A 20,909-nucleotide genomic window follows, 5' to 3' on the forward strand; every position below is an offset into this window, starting at 1 on the left:
TCATAACAGAGGCAAAATGAGATGGATGAAGAATCTATGTATTACTGATCAAAGACAAATTCTGTAGGGAAAATGAATTCGAATAAACAAGCACAAAAGTAAATTGCAAACTACATTTTACGATGCAAAATTGTTGCAAAGATTAGTGCGAGGATTCAGATAGTTTACAGAAATTAGAAATGGTGGTTATGCAAGAATCCAATAGAATTCTGGAAATGAGAAAGGAAAATGCATGTGCATTACTGAAGATGTCACAAAATATATTAAATGAACTAGATTAGATTCAAGCAAGGAGAGAAATCATGGAACTAAGTCCTATAAATGGAAGAGAGATTAGACCAGTACGATGAAACATTGGAATGGCTTAGGTTCACGAATTTCACAAGATAGTAGAGATCTAAAATAAATATCCGTTTACAAACCTGGGTAGATGCTGCTATTACTTTCAACTTCTCCAACAAAAGGATACTGTCAAGACTGCCAATTGAAGAAAAATGGTTGACCTAGCAATCTCAAGCAAAACCAAAGGAACCCTTGTCTCCTCCATGCGGAGTGGACACCATTTAATCATTCTCAATTTTTGTCATATTTCACAGTGAAAATACAGGTATACATATCAGTTGTTTCTTTCCATCGCCATTCTGTTCCAAAATACCCACAACTCAATTGACAAAAAAGTTTGTCTTTGTAGCAATCTGGCAGTAATCCTATGTTCAGGATTGAGAGTTCTCAAGCATGGGAATCATGTTGTTCACTCTTTTTAAATGCTTTAACATCGCTGTTTACGATTTTCTTCTCCATGTGTAATTTTCTTTAGAAATTTCTCAATCACAAGAGCTTATCTCAATTCAGGTTTGAAACAATCACCATGCAGGGGGCACTTTCATAGAACTTGGATAGGGTCCAGAAGAGCTGAGCGCCAATACTAACGAAGCGAAGTAAAGCAAACAAAAAAGAAAATTCTACTTCATTCATTCACTTATTTCTTTATATTTGATTTGCTGCGGGTTACCTTGCACAGCAAATAAAAAGGACACACAAACTTATCTCTCGTTTCGACTTACGAATCATAACCAAAACGCAATAAGGCGGCATATTGTGTTGGCTTGTAAATACTGTTTATTTTTCGATCCTCCAGTTGTTTAGAATTAATTTTAATCACCTGGCTCTAATTTTCTCTATACTTACAGTAGATATGGCCAATAGCAATTGTGATTTCATTTATATATTGGTTGTTACCATCTTTTTGTGGATATACACGAGGGGGGACCCAAAACTAACAGGAATGTTGTTATAGTTTCTTTAGTTCTCAATATATTTACATTAAATTTTGTTCACCTCTTAAGTATTTCTCATTGACCACAATGCACTTCTCCAAACAATGCTTCCATTGTTCGAAACATTTCTGGAATTCATTTATCAGGATGTCCTTCAGGCCTTCTAGTGACTTTTGTTTTACCTCCTCCACAGTGTCAAAATGCTTTCCTTTCATGTCCCTTTTTTACTAACTAAAATTTCACATAAGCCACATTTCACATAAGATCTGGGTCTAGGGAAATTAACTCAAAGCATAAAATATATTCATTTATACGGAGAGATGTTAGGACCATAAGTTTCCGTGTACTTCCATACCTCATGCTGGTTATAATGAAAGGGAACCCCATTAGCTCCCACACATTCAAATGAACCAACATCCAACACAATATGCAGTAGGATATGTCACTAGAATAACCGTGGCTTATTGGCAGAATGCACAACTTCAGAGTTAATTTCAATGATATAGACAATATTTTCTTATAATTTTGGAATAAAAAGTTTAAAATATTTTTTTAAAAGTTTTATTGGACTTGAAATAATCAATTAGAGATTAACATTACTTCTTCTTCTCTTCTCTGGCCTGTTTCCTCCTCTCAAAAACTTTCAACTGTTGAGCAGGCTTCAAGTTGTGCTTCTTCGAAAACTTCAAGTTTCTCAAGAACTTAGGATCCACCTAAATGTAGAAAAAAAATCACCAATAAGAGCAAAATATCAATTTACCTCAAATCCTGAAATAATACGATTTTTTTAACATTTGCATTATTCTAAGGGCCAGGCAGTATTTCAAAAAAGTGCCTACGAAATTTGCTGTTCAATAAGCACTTATGATTGCATACAAGATGCACCCTCATTTCAGCACTTCTCACAGAGGGAAAGTTTCAACAGTCAATTCAAAAGTGCAGCTTCTTTTTTTGGGTTATTTCTTAAAAACAAATAATTCATTTCTATTCAGTAAAGAGCACATGCTGTTTTGTTAGAAGCAGCAGTGATAAAATAATCAAACTTGTTTAATATCTTGCTTGAATCTCCTTCCACTTCACGGAAGCAAGAAACACAATACATAATTACCACACATAATAGCTATGAGCTTAATGATAACAATCCCAACTACTAAATTCCTCAATTGAATAATAAATATTACATATGCATAAATAAAATTTAGTCAAAAGATAGTACAGACCATCAGCAGCAAAAATAACTATCAGTATTGAACAATAAGCCATTGAGTTCGAAACTTCATGAATAAGACACTGGTGATTTTAGAACCATTATTTTGGAAAAAAGGGTGCATCAAATACGCCGTCAAATATGTTAATTCATATTGTTAATGAATGTCTTTTCAATCAGAAGTGAAGCATCAAAATATTCAACAGGTTAGGATAAGCAGATGGCGTTTCCAGGTTTGAACGCATGGAGTTAGGACTTAAACATACAAGATGCAGATGATTTTTTTAAAACTATAACTTTGGAAAAAAGTGCAACTTATATGCTACCAATTACTGTTCTTTTTCATGGACATTTTAAAATACTAGAAAACCAGCAACACAATTAAAACCTGGATACATGCTACATTCTTATCTCCATGATTTTTTCCCCACAACTTGCATAACAGATGGACTAAAGAAGATCAATTACAACAAGTAAATGGCATTATGAACAAAGGGTGCATTTTCATTCACTTTCATTATAGTTGCAGAGAGATGTAACATGCACTGCAATTGAGAAGCAAACTTCTGGTTCAGGGCTGCACAAGAATGAATCAGAGGCCTAGTGACTTAAATTGTTCATATTTCCATATTTTTCAACATAAATCAAATGGAAAAACTAGGATCTAATTGGAAACTTTTTAATTCAAATAAGCACCAATTAGTGGCTCATTGTAAGCTAAGAGTATGCTACTTCACTTGGTAAATGCTCATTTTTAACCTGTACAACTTTTACACGATGTAAAGTAGCAAATGCATTGAAAAAGTGGGGACTGTTTTAAATGATTCACCCTCTTTCTCTTCCAGAATAAAAAAATGTCCTAGAAGGCAAACCTAGGGAACAAGGAAAGTACCACCAATGATATCTGTCCAGAAAACAATGATTACAGAAGAGTGGAAATTGAAAAATGTTTTCAAACAAAAAAAGTTTGATGATAACATTGTTCCTTATGTCACTCACAGCATGAAAATCCATGTTTTTTGCTATTTGCAAAGAAAAAAAATTACAATTCAAGCCTCAAAAGAAGTTCTTTATTCCATGCCAACCTTAATTCCTTATTGTGCATGCCATCACGAAGAAAAAGAGATATATTTAAATGAAATTTGAAATAAATTTCTAATAATTTTATTTTCATTAATATTGTTCATTTTTCTATTGAATGCAAGGTTATATTAAAATTTTGTCAGCTAATTAAAAAAGTTTCCTCATAATTTGATGATAAATTCCAATGCCCAAATTTAAAAATCTGATTATTTGAAAATAAAAACCTTCTCCAAGGGTTTGACTGGTACTATGGACTTTAACTCACCTGAGAGGAAAAAGAAAGACACTACACACGTTTATATGACGATATAAGGGTTGATTGAAAAGTATCAAAGCTTTTTTGCACAAGCAGAGCACTGATAAACATTATTCACAATAGAGAACCAATCCCTAGCATGCAGATGTAAAATTGCAGTAATGTGGGATGAGAGGATGACAATAAGCTATGACATTCAATTTTACTCAAGCAAGTGTCATGACATGGTTTCTAAGTTATGCTGCTCAATTAAAGTCAAGGTTGCAGAACATTCTACACTTCTTAGGCATGAGCCCTAGGTTTTTTTTATCAGCTTAAAAAAATTAATCTCTCCAATTACAGTAATTTCAAAAGCTGAGGCGACCTTGGCACCATACAGCATGCCATCGCTATTTTATTATAAATGAATATTATCAATGGCATGATTCCACTGGTTTGTGCGATTATAATGAGTATGGAAATTTAAATTATTTAACAAAACACCATATGCTCTTAATGTACCCTATTTCATACCACTACAGTAAAAAGGCAATGCAAGGCATTTATGTTGCCAGGAATGCTTGAACACAAAATCATCACCCATTAAATCATGTTCAAGATTTTCAGGAGGTGAGCAAATATTTGGACTGATACAATAATTTAGCCTATTTCAAGGTAAATAGCCCTACTGAAATGCATGCATATTGAAATTTGCACATCGAACCCCAGGTGCAGTATTTTTGTTCCATATTTTATCATGTCTGCATTAAAAATAAAATTGTAGCACCAACTGGAAAGAATTTCAAACCAGAGGAGTCCTAGTAAATGTGTCATTCTACACTTGAGTATGCTTCTGGAATTATCATTTATAAAATATACTTCTAGCCAAAATGTGTATTTCTTCAGCAAAAACAGTACAAAATGTACATAAATTAGAAGCAAATAATATAATAAACTTACTATACCAAATCAAAGAGTTCTTTCAGTACCTATCATCCAATTTATAAATATAGAGTAGTATGACCGATTTGATAAACCAATTATTCTTTTGGATACCTTCCTGCATGTTCCAGACAATCATAACCAATTTATGAATAGCTCTTCCATACTTCGTTCATAATGGACATGGCTACGAAAAAAAGATCCTGAGGCAAAGAAAAGAGGCCTGATTCATAAACATAATTCGTAGCTCTAGAAAAAGACCTTAGAATACTTTAGCTCAAATTCACTTCCTTCATAATGACGTTTAACTCAAGGATACAAAATTTGTCAATATTAATGAGATGTTTTCTTTAAATTGAAGAAGTTTCGCCATGACTTGAATTTAAATTTAATATATTACAATTACCATCCACTCAAGTTGAAAAACCAATAATCATTGTACACTGGTATATAGGCAGGCAATAAGTTTATTCAATTCCCCATCACAAATACATTGCTTTCATTCTCTATGCGCGTTTAGAACTATAGCAAAATATTAAAATTAGAACCCACGACCACACATACTATAAAGAACTATCATTCGAGCGAACAAATTTTACAACTATAGGGAATCTTACATTAAATTTTGATGCGCAAGAATTCAACAATATTCCCTGTGGGGAAACGAGGTTGCAACTGACAAAATAATATGCATATTCGCCAAAAAACAATATAAGTGGAGGTGGCCCAATATTCGTTGAGGAACTAAGACCATTAACAGGGCAAACATTGTACCTCGATCCCCTATATCACTTGACTTCTTGTCCCCATTTTACACTGTATAGTGCCATTTCTCATAATCTTACACACATTTCCCGCAAAAACTATTAACGTGACAACACAAAAGAAATAATGCAATCGAGACACTGTCGGGCAATGAAAATGCTTCTAGGGTTGATGACTCGCAATTAAAAACCCTCGCTCGGGTTTTTAATTGCGAGATTTAATTAAGGGAACTATATCATTTGACAAATTTAAGTTCAAAACCCAGGCAGCCAACGACCGCAGTATTCAGAATACATAATTAATGCAGAGTACTAGCTCTTCAATTCATTAATTCTTCGTGCCTACGACGGCAATAATTTTGAAATCATAAGGCACGCACATTCACGATTATATATTCATATTTGTCTAGCACACACATTCATTGTAATTTCACTTACCCCTCTCGTGGATTCATGGCGAAATCGCTTGGGCCTCTTTATTCCATTCCTATGCGCCTTTTTATCTATAAAAGAAATGCCATTATGAATCACATTCTCGAGTCTTCCAAAATACATACGAAAGAGTAATAAACATACGTTGATTGTGTGACGTGTGGTTCTTCGACTTTGCCATTGTTGACTAACGAATCTGAAAGAAATAAATCATAAAACTTATTGTAACTTGTATTGCTAATTCGAGACGGAGTAAGTCATATCAAATCGACTTCAAAGTTCTTCCAACAAGGAAGGATGATGTAAAATATTACCGATTGAATATCACATACCTTCAACACGCCTCCCGAACCTACGAGCCTAAGAATTAGTCGGAAACGCCGGAAGTGGAATTTCGTTGGTTTCCTGTCAGAATATTTCACGGCTTTCATCAATTAACACTAGATGGCAGTACCAATTCTTTCTCCTGGGCTCAATTATTATTACATTAAATCATTTATCACATAATTCGATTTCACTGTGCAAGTCGGAGTATTTCACTGGGAGCTTATCAATCTATAGAACTAATACACCTACTATTTGGTATGATTATTATCGGTGTAATTTTGTGATATAAATTTTAATTGATTGCCCGTGGTTCTTAACTAATTCAGTTTTTAATCAAAATATTGATATGGTAACTCAAATTCGAAGTAGTATTTACTATTAATGACACATGTTAATCCAATAATGGTATGAGACTATGATTTTTCGAGACCTCATGAATTGTCCGAAACAAAAGTCAAATTGCCAAGAACCAAAGTCTTCCCCGAAATAATATTGAAATAAAACAGCCTCAACAATTCACTGTTAATTTTTTGTTTTGGTTTTAACAGACATTAAATTCAAAAAAATCAAATCGACATATTTATTGGCAATAACGAAGATCCATTATAGATATGAGGTTTTAGATCAGATAATGGAATTGAAAGTTCAAATAGTCAACTAGGTCTCACAATCTGGACAGGAATAATCATAATTATACGTTGTTAAAGATAAAGGGAATCGTTTACATTATAATGCCAAATGCAATCAGATTTGGGTAATCTCGTGGAGGTCAATATCTCAAGGAGAAACTGAAAAAAATACTATACCTATATGTTGTTTATTTATTCATTCAGAATTCCCATCTTGGACACCTGTAGTCGAACATTAACTTGTTGAAGAAATTTGAAAATGATCAAGTTAACCATAATTCCTCAGTGTAAATGGAAGTCATTGAACTAACACCATCCTTAAAGCAAAACCTAACTCAAGGAATATCACAGGGTTCATACAATAAGTATCGGGACTGGTTCCAAAAATCAAAATTATACTATGGAAGACATTATATAGATGATCAAAATTGGGTAGTCGTAGTCCAGGGGTAGAGCCTTTGACTACTGACCAGAGAACCCAGGTTCGATTACTGGGCAAGCCTCTGAGCACCTGTAGCTCCACCCAAGTTGCCCAGCTTCCTTGGAAACCTTAGCTTGCACAGGGGAAGGAACTGGCCCCCTGTGAATTTCACACACCTTCGAACATAATGCTAGGTGAACTTTGCAACCAACTACCAAATCAACCTTGGGGCTGATTACTGTGTTTATGGTTTTTTAGTTAATCAAAAGTAACTATTATTGTTGAGTACTTTACAGAATAATGAAAGAGTACCTATGTTACGAAAATTAGTCTTAAGAAAACCAAAATAATGACTCTCAAGAGAGAAGGCTAAATTTTAAAGTAGGGTATGCTAAACTTAAGCAGGTGGAGTATAGTTCATTTATTGGAGAGAAATGTGGATGTAGTAGAGGAGATATCGGAAGAAGAATAAAATTGGCAAAGGGAAGGGCATTGCTGATTGCAATTCTTAGTGAAGACAGAGAAATATTTAATTAAGACTTTAATATGGCACTATATGGATCTATACCTGGACATCTGGAGTCAAAGATGTTCAGTGTTGATAATATACATTTGAGATGCATGGAAAAAAAATTATAAAAGAAGTCGAGTATATAAAACAAGATCTATATCAAAGTTTTATACCATGGAAGAAAATTCAGCATGAAAAACAGATAAAGGAACTGATGTAAGGTAAACAAAATGAATTCCATGTATTATGTATTAAGTAATAATTGACTAGGATTATCTATAAAATATCTTTAGGAAGCAGATTACCATTGATAATGATGATGGATATTTTTTTCAGCCTCTATAATACCAGTAACATTAGGAGCACCAAGTTTCAGAAGAAATGTCGACATCCAAGTTTGAGTACTTGTGCAAATGCACCTTTAGATTTCCAGAAATGTATTAGGGTCAGCCAGTGATAGATCTTTAATTTAATAATTTCATGCATGCTGCTTACATAAAGGAATTTCATTTCCTATTTCTATTTGAAGTTAGACGGGTTTCAAAAAATTTTGAAGTATCTATAAAAGCCTCTGTTCCTTAGAATTATGATGCTGACCTAATGCCTTGAACAAAGTGTGTATTCATATTTCAGGACATCTGCAAAAAAAAACAATTATCGAATTTCATGCAGTGTTTAATGGACAGAAAATATTTTAGTCCTTTTATTAGGAGATTCCATTCTTTTAGTTTAGAAGCCAAACTATATCTCGATTGACTGATTTGACTATCACTAAGTAAGGTTGTATATTTTTTAAATGATGCATAGGAGCACAAAGAATATGATTGCACGTTGTACAAGAAGTAGTTTAATAAAAACATAACAACAATAATGAAACATTTCATTCATTCTACATGACAAAAAATAAATATCAATGGTAACTTATACGATGACATCATCAATTTCCAATTGAAAAACAATATCTAACAGCTGTACTGTGTCTTTTCTATGAAACAAAACAGTTATGAGCTGAATAAAACCATTGCATCAAAAAAAGAATATATATATAATCTGTGAATAAATACTCTTCATTTAATACTGTTAAAAATATTTCAAAAGACACAATGATGGTACAAATACATGGGTGAACCCCATTCAAACAGTGTACATTCTGTACACAAGAGAGAAAAAAATCTTTGTACATGATTAGAGCAGCAACAAGATTTCTACACTATTAAAATCACAGCAAAACTTTTTACTTTCAATTTACTTAATTATTGAGCAAGTATATGCTTTTGAAAAAAAGACAACATAATGTTGTACAAGAATTTGATTCCTGAAGTAATAACTCCTTGATGGTCTTGAGCATATGACTTACTTTCTACTGAACCCTTTTTCTTTGTTTTGAACAAAGAAGGCTAAAACCAAATTAAATTTTAACCAAGGGATACTGATGCGATCTCTTGAAATATCTTACAAAATGACAAGAAAAATCATGGTCCCATAAAATGTGACAATCATTAATCAATTGTACATGAAATTACATTTTAGGTTATAGAAAAAGAATCTTTTATTTTCTACCTGTCATCCTAATATGAATTTCATTTAAAATTGATGGAAATCCTTCAGTGGTTCGCAACTTAAACCAATCAATACATTTCTGTGGGACAGATTTTGGTGCCAACAAGGCATCAGCCACCTCATGGAATGCCTCTTCATTACGACGGACATACATAGCAGCATCTGTTTCTAGCCGCTTCAGGTTTTCTGGCCTGATTTCATCTAAATTGGTGTTTTCAGTCAGATGAGGATTGAAGCGGAAGTATACTCCCCCAGGAAGTAAATCACTCAGCATAGTATGAACCCCTGAAATATACAGAAAGGAAAGAGAAATAAATATATATATATATATAGTGGAACCTGGTTAAACAAGCGCTTCACACTGCAAGTCATTCCCATAACGAGTAACAATATTGGTCCCGAAAATGAGTGACTTTTTGCATAATGAGTGACCAAGAAATGGGAATTCCTTGATTCGTTGCGTGCCTGCTACTACACTTTGTCTCTAGCACTCATTCCGCTAGCATCTTAGTATGTTGTCACACATTTTTTCAAACTCGTGTTCAAACAAATTATTAGAGATTTTTTTGGGCAAAGTTTAATATCAATAAGAAGAAAGCCACAAGAGAATAAAAACAACAGTAGAAATGAAAAGTAAAATCATTGAAAATTGGGAATAAGGTGTGAGCGTGACTGACCTAGTATGGTCAGTCGGTTGACATCAGCAATTGGCCTTTTCTTCAAGAAAACGGACAAGACTAATGAGATATATGCTTCAAATAGAGAGACAGGAGAATCTACACAACACTTACGCATTCTAAAAAATGTTTAAAGGTTGCTTCTCATATGCATAAATGAATAGCAATTGCAATGTGACACCATTAACAAGAATATATTTGTGATTTTTGCCAACTTTGTTAATAAGATGCCAGGATCATTAACAACTGAACAAGTATTTCAGAGGAGGCACACACAGGACAAGAAGTAAACGAGAAGAACTATCATCCATGGCATAGTGAGGCATGGTTAAGCAGCAAGCTCCAAGTCAAAGGCAGCACATAAAGTCATCATTAACTTCAGAAAGCTTGAAGATTCTCTGATGGATACACAACATGTTTTTAATTGTGACATGACTTCTCTTTGGGAAGAAGAGAATTGATATTTGTGTCCATAACAGTAGAAGAGAATGTATTGCCCGACCACAAGGCAATAAAAGGCCATCTCATGCTGCTATTTTGCACAAATGTGAACGGCAATTTGAGAATCAAACTCCTGCTGGTCTATCATTCAGAAATTCCATGAGCCTTCAAGAAGTGTCAAGTCCAAAACAAAGGGATAAATGAAATGTGAATGTCATGGGAAACTTTAGCATCATACCATGCATACAAGGCATCGCCCTAATAGGGCAGTGATGTGTGCCTTAAATTTACTTAACGATCACTCTAAGTCTCATTTTTACCAAATGTTGAAGCATCAGCAAAAACATATGCCTCTAGGCACCTTTCTAGTAAAAGGGAATCAGGTGCACATCATAAACAATTAACAATTTATTTCAATTCTTTTTTGCTTTTACAAATCGAATTCGCACTGCCGGTTAGATAAAAAGGTGAACTTGATCCATGATTCTAAACAATGTATTCATAATTTTTTTCAATAAGCCTTGAATATAATTTATTTTTTTCCAGCAGGGAACACATTATTGTCTTTAGCATTCATTTATAGGCAAACATTTGTTTCACTAAAAGAGTATTTTGCTTTACGAGAAAGATCACAGAACTGTTGACGCTCATATAAATAAACACTATGCTAAGTGCTCTTACTCCAATATGCATTTTTTTAGCTTATACAGGAGAACTATATCATTCCTTATACATAATGTGAACTAATTATTATCCAGAGCAGGAATTCCTTATAGCCCTGAGATTGTATTCAAAACAACACAAGCATTAAAAATATTACAATGGCTGGAACTACTCCACTGCAGATGTCTATACATTTCAAATCAGGATTTTCATCCACTTATTGGAGAAGATTATATTTTTCTTTGGTCCTACCTTTTCACAACTTATTTCTTCTGGTAGGATATCACATCTCAGGTCACATTTTTAATAACAAAAAATACTTGTGCTTGTGCTATGTTGACAACTAAGCCAATAAACTTTTCAGGGCCAACATCAATAAGAGAATATATGTCAAGATGGCATCATAAAATATTAAGTTGGAAATTTTTAAGCTGATGGTTATCCTGTTTAACTGCACTCTGGAACCATTTAAACCAGTTTGTTTACCTAAACTAAGTATCATTCGAAAAAATTTGGATCATTTAACTAGAGAATATTTCTTTTACAAGATCCATTCAATGAAAACAATTACAAAATAATCCTTATTCCTGTAATTTATTGTGCACAAATTTAATTTTAAATTATTTTGCTGGCTTAGCGGGTAATGTATTCATGGTAAAGATTTCATTGATTTGACTCCATTATTTTATCAAGGGCAGCTGTTGCAAGTTTATCCGTGCTCATTTGATCTAAGCCCCTGAAGCCCACAGGTTTGCAGTGCTCTGAGGGAAGTAAACATTAGCACAACTCCTACCAATTTGAGTGAAGATAATCAATTAACTTTATAGCAGTATTATAGAAATATTAAAAAATTTCATTGGGTATCACACACGTAGGCAACAGGAAAATTGCACTTGAGCTGTATTTGTGCACAGTCAAACATACGCTAGTATTCAACACCAGAGAAGAGCTGTAATATTCTTAAATATTTCAGAAACAAAAAACAATTAGGCAAGAAAATATATTTCTAAGCAGATCATAAAATTTAGCGCCTGCTGAAGAATAATGGCAACTGTATATTGAATCATTATAACTGAAATGATCAGAGACATGTGAAGAGAAATTCTCTGCACTTTCACCACTTGTCTTGATACCTACCTTCTGTGTCTGTAGCACTGTCGAGAATCTTCAGAAATTTTGTCTTCCAAGATGAAATTGATGGTGACTGAGGTGAGGAATGTGCAGAGATGTCTTCCAAACTGGACACTTCCTCCGGGGGTGCAATAAATTCACCCTCAGAGCCACCAGCTTGCTCAGCCATTCGTGTTCGGCTGAGGTGTGGCAAAGGCATCCCAGCATGCTGCTGCCTTCCTGTCCCCAAGGACAATACACACTGCAGGGGGCTATCTGGCCACAAGTGCCTTGCTTCGTGGATTGCTACAGCCGTGGGATTGTTCACCAAGATGCCACCATCCTGAGGAAAATTTACAATTATATCATCAGGTAAAGGATTAATACAACTTCAATCAGCATTAATTAAAAATAGCAATTTTCCACAAAAATAAAGTTTAATGCGACCGGTTTCAATGTTACTACATCATCATCAGGTGATGATGATGTAGTAACATTGAAACCGGTCGCATTAAACTTTATTTTTGTGGAAAATTGCTATTTTTAATTAATCATGATATTCCACCATATCACGCCTGAAACGTCTCTTTTTATTCAATCAGCATATTCCAAAATTTATACTGCAGGGGCTAAATGAGATAAACAGTATGACAATGACCCAGTATGAAAGATCAGCAGAAAAAGATTATTTCATTGAGTCCTTTATTTTCTGTTTGTGCATTTAACTACCAGCATATTGTCTCCCTTGCATTTTTTAACCAGCAAATGCCCCGTACAGATGCACCTAGTTCAGTGACATTTTGATTACTATAATTTTGCTATAGCACAGGTCTTTTATTTCACACTTAATTTTTTCCAGCAGATAATGAGGATACTTCATCGCAGTACAATGAACTTTACACTCACTTTACTCATCAAACATTAAGCGAAAGTATGTTTTTGCTGTCACTGTTTGTAATTCTTTTGTTTGCACAGGAAATGTCCATGTTAATGAAAGCATGATGGGAGCAAGGACAATCAAACATGCAAATAGCCAGGATCTTCCTTCAAGATTTTCAAAAGAAAGGCACTGAAATATTTCACACTCACCACCAGAATAAAATAGTACACACATGAACTTCACAGCAACTTTGGTACCTGATGAAGAAATTCTCCAATTCGAAATTCTTCAAAATATGAAGGAGCAGCAGCTGACGCTCTCACTGCCTCCCATAAAAGATGCCTTGAACTTCCAATGTACTGTGATTGCATGCCATATGGGAGGTTATAATTGCGAAAGACATACGCTAGTATTCTGGGCTGATTTACCACAGTTGAAACAGCTGCCATCTGAAATCAATACAGACAGTGAATACATGAAGGTGAACGCTTTATTTATTTCTTTAATATGCTTTTGTCTAACTTAAATTCTAGATAAAAATTTAAGATTTCATTCAATACCTCATGTGAACTCAACTCAAATTCTCAACAGAATACTATTAAAAATGTCGCTACCCCAGCATACGAGGTAATTAAAATGATTCTCCTGAAGTTTCAAATAAATTATCTTAATGTGCTGAAACACTTGAATCAACCTTACAAAAATAAAACCATTATGATCTTTTCAACTGAAGTTTATTACAATTGTGTATTTAACTCAATGCTGTAAGGTATATTAGGAGCCAAAAACAGGGATTTTCAGACCACCTGTTACTGATATTTGTTGGCAATTTTTCTCAAGCCATATAATTTATGCAATTGAGTGTAACCTTGGCTGGAAATAACATTCATGACAACTATGTTTGGCCAGATAAATGCCTGGAGAAACAAATTTTGGGTATTTGTATATTCTAACATAAAACATTTGCATGTAGTTTACAGATGTTCTATTAGATTCGGTAAAAATTGAAGATTCAGAGCAGACAACAAATGAAGAAAATATGGAAACTCCATGAATGTTCATTTTAAATTTTGCACTCTACTCCTGGCTATCACATACAGCTATGGCTAAGTAGATAGGCCTATAATTAATAATTTCCAATTTTTTCTCAGTATTCTCAAGATTATATGAGATACATTTTAAAAGACTAGGTAAATTATAACTTATAAAGAAAATAAATTAATGCATGAAAATATAATAAATATAAAAATTGGTAAGGTATTACAGTAGTCAATTAACTCAGAGAGGCACCCAATTATATTTTGGTCCCTCCCAATAAAAATCAATAATTTCAGTTTGTCAGGAATTCTGATATTAATTACGAGGTAAACTGATGCATGGGGATTGAACTTAAGATTTGTAAGAATATCTATTATATTGGGACTCAAACATAACTACACTTGAATATTAAACATGTATGTGAAAACTCTGGAAGCACATATACAAAAGATAATTTAACTTTTCCACGTTAAATAAAAATGTATATACGAGTCCCCCATCATGCATTTCTCATGTAATACACATTTTGTGATTTCTGGGTACATTTCTATCTCTCAATGGAAAATGCATAGAACAGCCCAAGGACACTGACCTTCGGACAAGAGGGATCCCTTGCCGTTTTCCCCAGTGGCATGTCTCCAAGATACTCCCTCAGAAGGGCCTCCCACCGCTGCGTGTCATAGTATGAGTGAGACCACACAAGATTGCTCGTTCCCCAGAATGGGCTTTGGTCAAATATTTTTCCACTCAACTCCCTGTACATTAATGAGCAATCTTCAAGTGATTTCTTGTGAGGACCTAACAAGATACAAACAGATTATAAATTTTTCAACCACTGTTCATTCAAAAACTTCAGTAAGCAGTACTATATCAAGTATACACAGTTTCTATAAAACGTATCGGGCAAAGTTTCGGAAAAAGAGATTTATTTCAGATATTATTCCAATGCCTAAAAATTTTTCAAAGTATATCTCTTAAGTATCAACAGATTCTATCCAACAACTTTTCCATGACGTGAAGGCTCCCTGGTAGATGGATTCAGGAAGGTCCTTAAGGGTACACGTGCAAGCTTCTTTGATGGCACTAAGGGTCCAATGGTGGTGTCTTTTAAGGGAGGATTTCACTTTGGGGATTAGGAAATAGTCTGCCGGTGCCAAGTTGGGACTGTTAGGGGGTTGGAGAATCGTTGCGATTCTGTTTTTCGTCAGGTAGTCATTACCTTGGAGCAGATGTGGCTGGGTGCATTGGGACAAGTTTGGTGCAGATCATTCGCACTGCAAAGTTTTCAGTGATAATGGTGTGCACTGTAATCTTATCAATGCCAATATGTTCTTCAATCATGCGCACACTTAAGCAACAATCTGAATCCAGCACTTCATGCACACGTCAGGGAAAAATTGTTACCGATACTTTTTATACGAACTTTGTACTTAATTCAAAACATTGCAAGCATGTGAACAAAATTATAAGTAAAGCACAATAGCCAAACCAAAATAAATACTTTTTAAAAATTTTATCATCAATTAAATTCCAGTATCTCATTTTTAAGCCCATTGTTTTGGCAACCAATGAAGTAAAAGGATGCACCATATGGCTTTAACCATTCAAAAATACATGTATCACAAATTCTTTGAAAGGATTTTAGATTTTTGCAAACAATTAGACAAATACTTTCGATTAAAGTTAAAAAAAGACTTTCAAAAAATTAATTTTCATGAAGCACCTCTTGACGGAGACCATAAATGAATAAAAGTTTGATATAATAATAGCACTTTGATAAGAAAAACTTACCAAGGAGACATGCAAGGATCGCCCCCGTGCTTACACCACATATATAATCAAAAAGTTCATGAACTTTCCTCCCAGTCAGTTTTTCCAACTTTCTCAGCATCTCAACAACCATTACACCCCTGAAAATAAAAAAAAACCAAACTACATAAAAACCTCTTAATATAATAATAAGATCAAAACACATTGCCATTTCCACATGCACACATACTAGCATAATTTATAGTACATAATGGTTCTAAAAAATAATGCCTAAACACCATAGGGTGTTATGTAGGTTTTAATAAATGGCAAGGCCAGTCTGTTAACTATCAAGCTGAAAATAATATTATTTACACAGACACCTTTTCATGAACTCCATAACTATGACGAGTACAGTTTTATAGAAATACACACTGTCTATATGCTCATAAATATCTGAGCACTGCAAATTGCGTTCATTATTTTATACATTTTAAATTTTGGTTCCTCTTACAGGAGGGTGGTGGGCAACAATGAAGGAAGTGATGCTATAGTCCCCTATTGATGGAGTGCATTGCAGTATCTGCATTAAGACCACATTTAAAAGATTATAATTGTTCCCCAGAGAAACATGGACTTAAGTTGCATGCTGATTGGCAATCGGTTATGCTTGCCTAGTTTAAAATCTTTCACATTAAGTGCAGGATATCTGAGTGATTACAACATACTGGAAAAGATGTCAATGCCAGTGTCTTCAAATTCCCTCCCCGTTACCTCCGTTTTGGCTCCGGGGAAGTGGCACCGGTTGAGAGGGACAAGGTCTGGAGAAGAGGGAAAACGAAACACCACAGGAGTTTCTATCTCCACTCTTTAAAGCCAAATGGAAAGGCCACCATGAATAGAGCACTGCCATAGTAGATGAGCCATTTGCAACTATGGAAAGCTTGAGAGACCTCTCAGGGGATTGGGATGGCACAGTGGCTAACATATTGGCTTCCCACCGAGAGGGCCCGGGTTTGAATCCTTAAGGTGGCAGATATTTTTCAGTTGTATTCTCAATATTGATAATAAGGTGCTTTATGGAGAGCAAGTGAGTATGCCATCCATCAGATAGGATGTTAAACTGTGGACACCTTGGTGCCCTACTTTAAGAGTAGGCTAATGCTGAAGTCAGGTTTCTTGTCACCCTTCCTACTTTCCCATTCATTCCTAATGACACAAATGACCTCAGCTATCAGTCCCCAACCCTTAAACTACTACCACTACTTCTATTGAGAGATCTCTCATTTTTGCTTTTCTTCTCTGAATGTGGTAACACATCTCCATAAAAACGCTGGTTCACTGTTTAACTACCTGGGAAAAATGCAAACTGCACTCTAGGACCATGTATCAAAACTGCTTTTAGGAAGAGAATTACAGTTTTACCTTTATCATACTTTTTATCCCTCTGATATGGAGGAACTTTTTCTGATAAGTTTTTCTTTGAAAAATTTTTAGAATACATAATTACTAAACTCATTAAATGTTAGGCACATCATCTTGTGCAGAAACTTGATATTTTAAATGTTAAAACTCAGTCCTCTACTATGTCATTCAATAAAAATCTCCTCAAACAAAGAAAGAAACAAACAAAGACGAAAAAAGGAGAAATATTGAGAAAAATAAGAATGTAAGGCAGGTGCATTTTGGGACTCTTATGGAATTGGCATAGTATTGTTATGAATGAAAGGCTACAGCTGATTATTTTCAAATATAACAATTGTGCTGATTAGTTAAATTTCAGCTTGAAAAAGTGATTGTGTGCATACAAATTATACTCTTGATAATAAGTAAAAAATATATGGAATCGAAAATCATGACACATTATACACATGGCTATGGAATTCCAAATAGCTCATGAAATACCTATCCAGGTATTAGAGGTGATGACTTAGACCCACCCACCCACATATAATATCAACAGGTATTTGGGTGATTTTTGCCTCATTTAGCAAAAGAAAGAATACAAAATCAAATTTGAAGCATGAAAGCAAATGGGACAAGTTATTTAACCTTCGTATGCAATCCAAATGTGATGAAAATTGCTATTTCAAGGCTAATATCTTAAGAATAAGAGATATTCTGCAATGGTAAACCAGAACAAACTTTTGCAACCCTCAATAAGAATAGCACTCTACATAAGTTGTCAAAAATTTTACCATGGTTAGAAAATGGCTGATGGTCTTTTTGTTATCCTTCAAATATTGAGTTGCACCACTTGAAAAATATGAAGAACCAACAAAAATTGAAGCATTCACTAACAAAATGGCAATATAAATGCATACAATATTTACTCCATGGCAGCTTTTACTTGAAATATGTCTTGGAAATTGTGGATATTGATAATGAAGAATAGAGTTTCAAATCTTCGGATGAGAATAATATTGTGGTGACCTCATGAAATATTTTGGATACTTCATTTGAGAATAACTACTTCAACAATAATATGAATCAAGCACCAAAGATACCAAGAACCTACCTAGTGCCTCCTCCATCCATGGAGAGAATTCGGATTCCTCTCCCAGGAAGTGGATCAACAAACCCAAGAAGTGAAAGGCCTTCTCGCAACACACCTTGTACTTCCTCATCATTTGATTCAACTCGCCTAAGAGAAAGAAGCATTGAGATTCCTCCTTCCTGAAATCAAAGCAGACATTTAAAATAAGATTGCCAATAAACCCCATGGTAAGCATAAAAAAATACCACCAGCAAGAGAATGATGATCATCATTCAGCATTATGAGATACTTCAATAGCATTGACAACAGGGCCAATATAAAATTCAGATTCTTATTGAATTGAGTACAATTAAATGAGTCCTTGCGACAATTAAGGCCATAATAGTGAAAGAGCTAAGCCCTGCAGTTAAGAAAATTGATGCTGCTGCAACTTATCCAGCAGGAAAAAATATAATACCATGCAAAGGGTAGTCAAACTAGTTCTAATTGCAATACAATTAAAGTAGAAGTTGATCAACTCATTAAAAAAAGTTATCAGCTAGCATTCAGCCCAAATACAGCAATTCAGTAATCTATGATGGTGGGTCAGCCAAAATCTTTACATGGATCTAGAGAAGGTGCTAAGGGAACAAGATATAATCAACAGGTGAATGCTAGGCTTATACTTTAAAATGCATTTACATTTACCTTAACAGCTAAATCTTTGGCTTGAGGATACTCGTTTAAGTGACTAATGAGGTCTTCCAACCTTTTGAAACGAGACGTTTTCGTTTCTGCACTTCTCACTGAGGAAATAACATGCTTCGTTCTAGCATCAATACTAGCCTGTAAAAGAAGAGATTTATATACCAGGCAATGAATTGACTAATTCGTAATTAAAATTGGTGAAATAATACAACATTTTACCTTAGACACAGGAACATTTCTTTTCCTCCACCTTGGAGAAGCGTCATCGAGAATTTCAGCTGGTTTTGAACTGAATGGTAACTTTAGGTTATTAAAATACTGCGGAATTTTCGGCTGAGACTTTGAGTCTTCATTTGGATTGGTATTCACTTCTTCGGTCTTTGCTAAACTAGAATTTGCGATTACTTTTTCTGCACTGCTAATTTTATTTTGAGCTTCTATTGCCTTGACAGCAAAAATCGAGGGAAGTTTTTGAACAGCTTTTATCCACTCTTTATTGATCGCAAAAAAGTTTTTATCCCCAGTAGCTCTCATGACATACTCTTTTATTTGCTTTATTGCCTGAATAGGAATGACATTCCGTATTTGAGGAGACCTAGTAGACATTTTCACTGCGTGTTGGATTGTCTTCTCGGAAGAGATATTACCAGAGTTATACGGCCTATAAGGTATTAAAAATACAATATAATCACATGACATGCACATAAAAAACAACAGAAAATGTCAACTATTATATCTGTTAATTGGTAACTGTAATTTAATTCAGTATAAATCAACTGCAACAGCGAAAAGTGCAATGATAACTAAAACCTGAAATTTGTCATGGACACGAAGAATATATAACTTTCGAATTTTTAGGTTTGACAAAGAATTTTTCCATGTTGTAATGCGCACTGATTAATTTAAACCATATATATCACCCATAACAAACTACAACACGCTGCATGCTTTTGAAATGTTTTTAATGTTACGTCACAAATACAAGAAACACGACAAACGCTAGAATTTCCTTTTTCCAAGATTTTCTGTAAGATCAGCAAGAAATGGATAAATTAGAAACACTTACCTTACGGTGAAACACGAACAACGTTGACATCGCCTATATCCTTTACTGAGTGACATGTTCAGGGCATGTAAACTCAGGAAGCACCTTCTCCCACTATATTTCATTACTTGCAATGCAGCGAGGAACACTAGCCCCGTGGGACAATTAGCGTGTAAAAGATGAAAAAGACACTTCTTTAAAATCGATCAGTACCACAACATTCAGCAATACTACACAACTGAAGCTTGCGCACGCCAGCCAGGACTTAAAAACATTCCAGATAGCTCCGCCCATATGTTTACCTCGTAGGACCTCACCCCATATGACGTAACGTGAGATGACGACGAATCCCTTTGCGACGCACTTTTTAAGATATGAATAGCGCGACTTCTCTGTGGTAGCGGTTCGAAGTAAATATTATTTGGAAGTCTACCGTTACAGGTAGATTTTATGGATTAGCACGGACTGTACACTCCTTCACATTGAACTTCACCTCACAAGGCAAAATCTAACCCCCCCTCCCCGATTACAATAAACTGTTCTTCAAATCCGCAGCCACTGAAGTTAATAGCATATGTAAAATTGTGACTCTATAATTATGCTTTAGATCGCGTCTAGAAAGATAAAAAATATTTACTGAATAAAGCAAAATTTCTTTTATTAAACATTAAATAAATATAACCGTACTGTTTCAACTCAACACTAATTGACGCACATGTTTTCTGTATACATCC

At 34.5% G+C, this 20,909-nt stretch overlaps 2 protein-coding genes across 2 annotated transcripts; both read right to left on the reverse strand.

The window, feature by feature from the left end:
* Positions 1 to 1,826: 1,826 nt before the first annotated feature.
* Positions 1,827 to 6,357, reverse strand: RpL29 (ribosomal protein L29). Its single transcript, XM_071583609.1, has 4 exons — positions 6,273 to 6,357; positions 6,085 to 6,136; positions 5,947 to 6,011; positions 1,827 to 1,990 (listed from the first exon to the last, which is right to left on the reverse strand). The coding sequence occupies exons 2-4, from the start codon at positions 6,119 to 6,121 to the stop codon at positions 1,874 to 1,876; spliced, it is 219 nt and encodes a 72-aa protein (XP_071439710.1). The 5' UTR covers positions 6,122 to 6,136; positions 6,273 to 6,357; the 3' UTR covers positions 1,827 to 1,873.
* A 1,488-nt stretch (positions 6,358 to 7,845) lies between these two features.
* On the reverse strand, positions 7,846 to 20,433 carry LOC139686287 (calcium-independent phospholipase A2-gamma-like). The gene is made up of 9 exons (XM_071583430.1): positions 20,197 to 20,433; positions 19,350 to 19,791; positions 19,131 to 19,268; positions 18,465 to 18,622; positions 15,989 to 16,107; positions 14,790 to 14,995; positions 13,417 to 13,608; positions 12,307 to 12,622; positions 7,846 to 9,673 (listed from the first exon to the last, which is right to left on the reverse strand). The coding sequence occupies exons 1-9, from the start codon at positions 20,298 to 20,300 to the stop codon at positions 9,378 to 9,380; spliced, it is 1,971 nt and encodes a 656-aa protein (XP_071439531.1). The 5' UTR covers positions 20,301 to 20,433; the 3' UTR covers positions 7,846 to 9,377.
* Positions 20,434 to 20,909: the final 476 nt, after the last annotated feature.

The sequence above is a fragment of the Hetaerina americana genome, unplaced genomic scaffold, assembly GCF_022747635.1.
Source record: "Hetaerina americana unplaced genomic scaffold, ioHetAmer1.1.p SCAF_14, whole genome shotgun sequence".
NCBI lineage: Eukaryota > Metazoa > Arthropoda > Insecta > Odonata > Calopterygidae > Hetaerina > Hetaerina americana.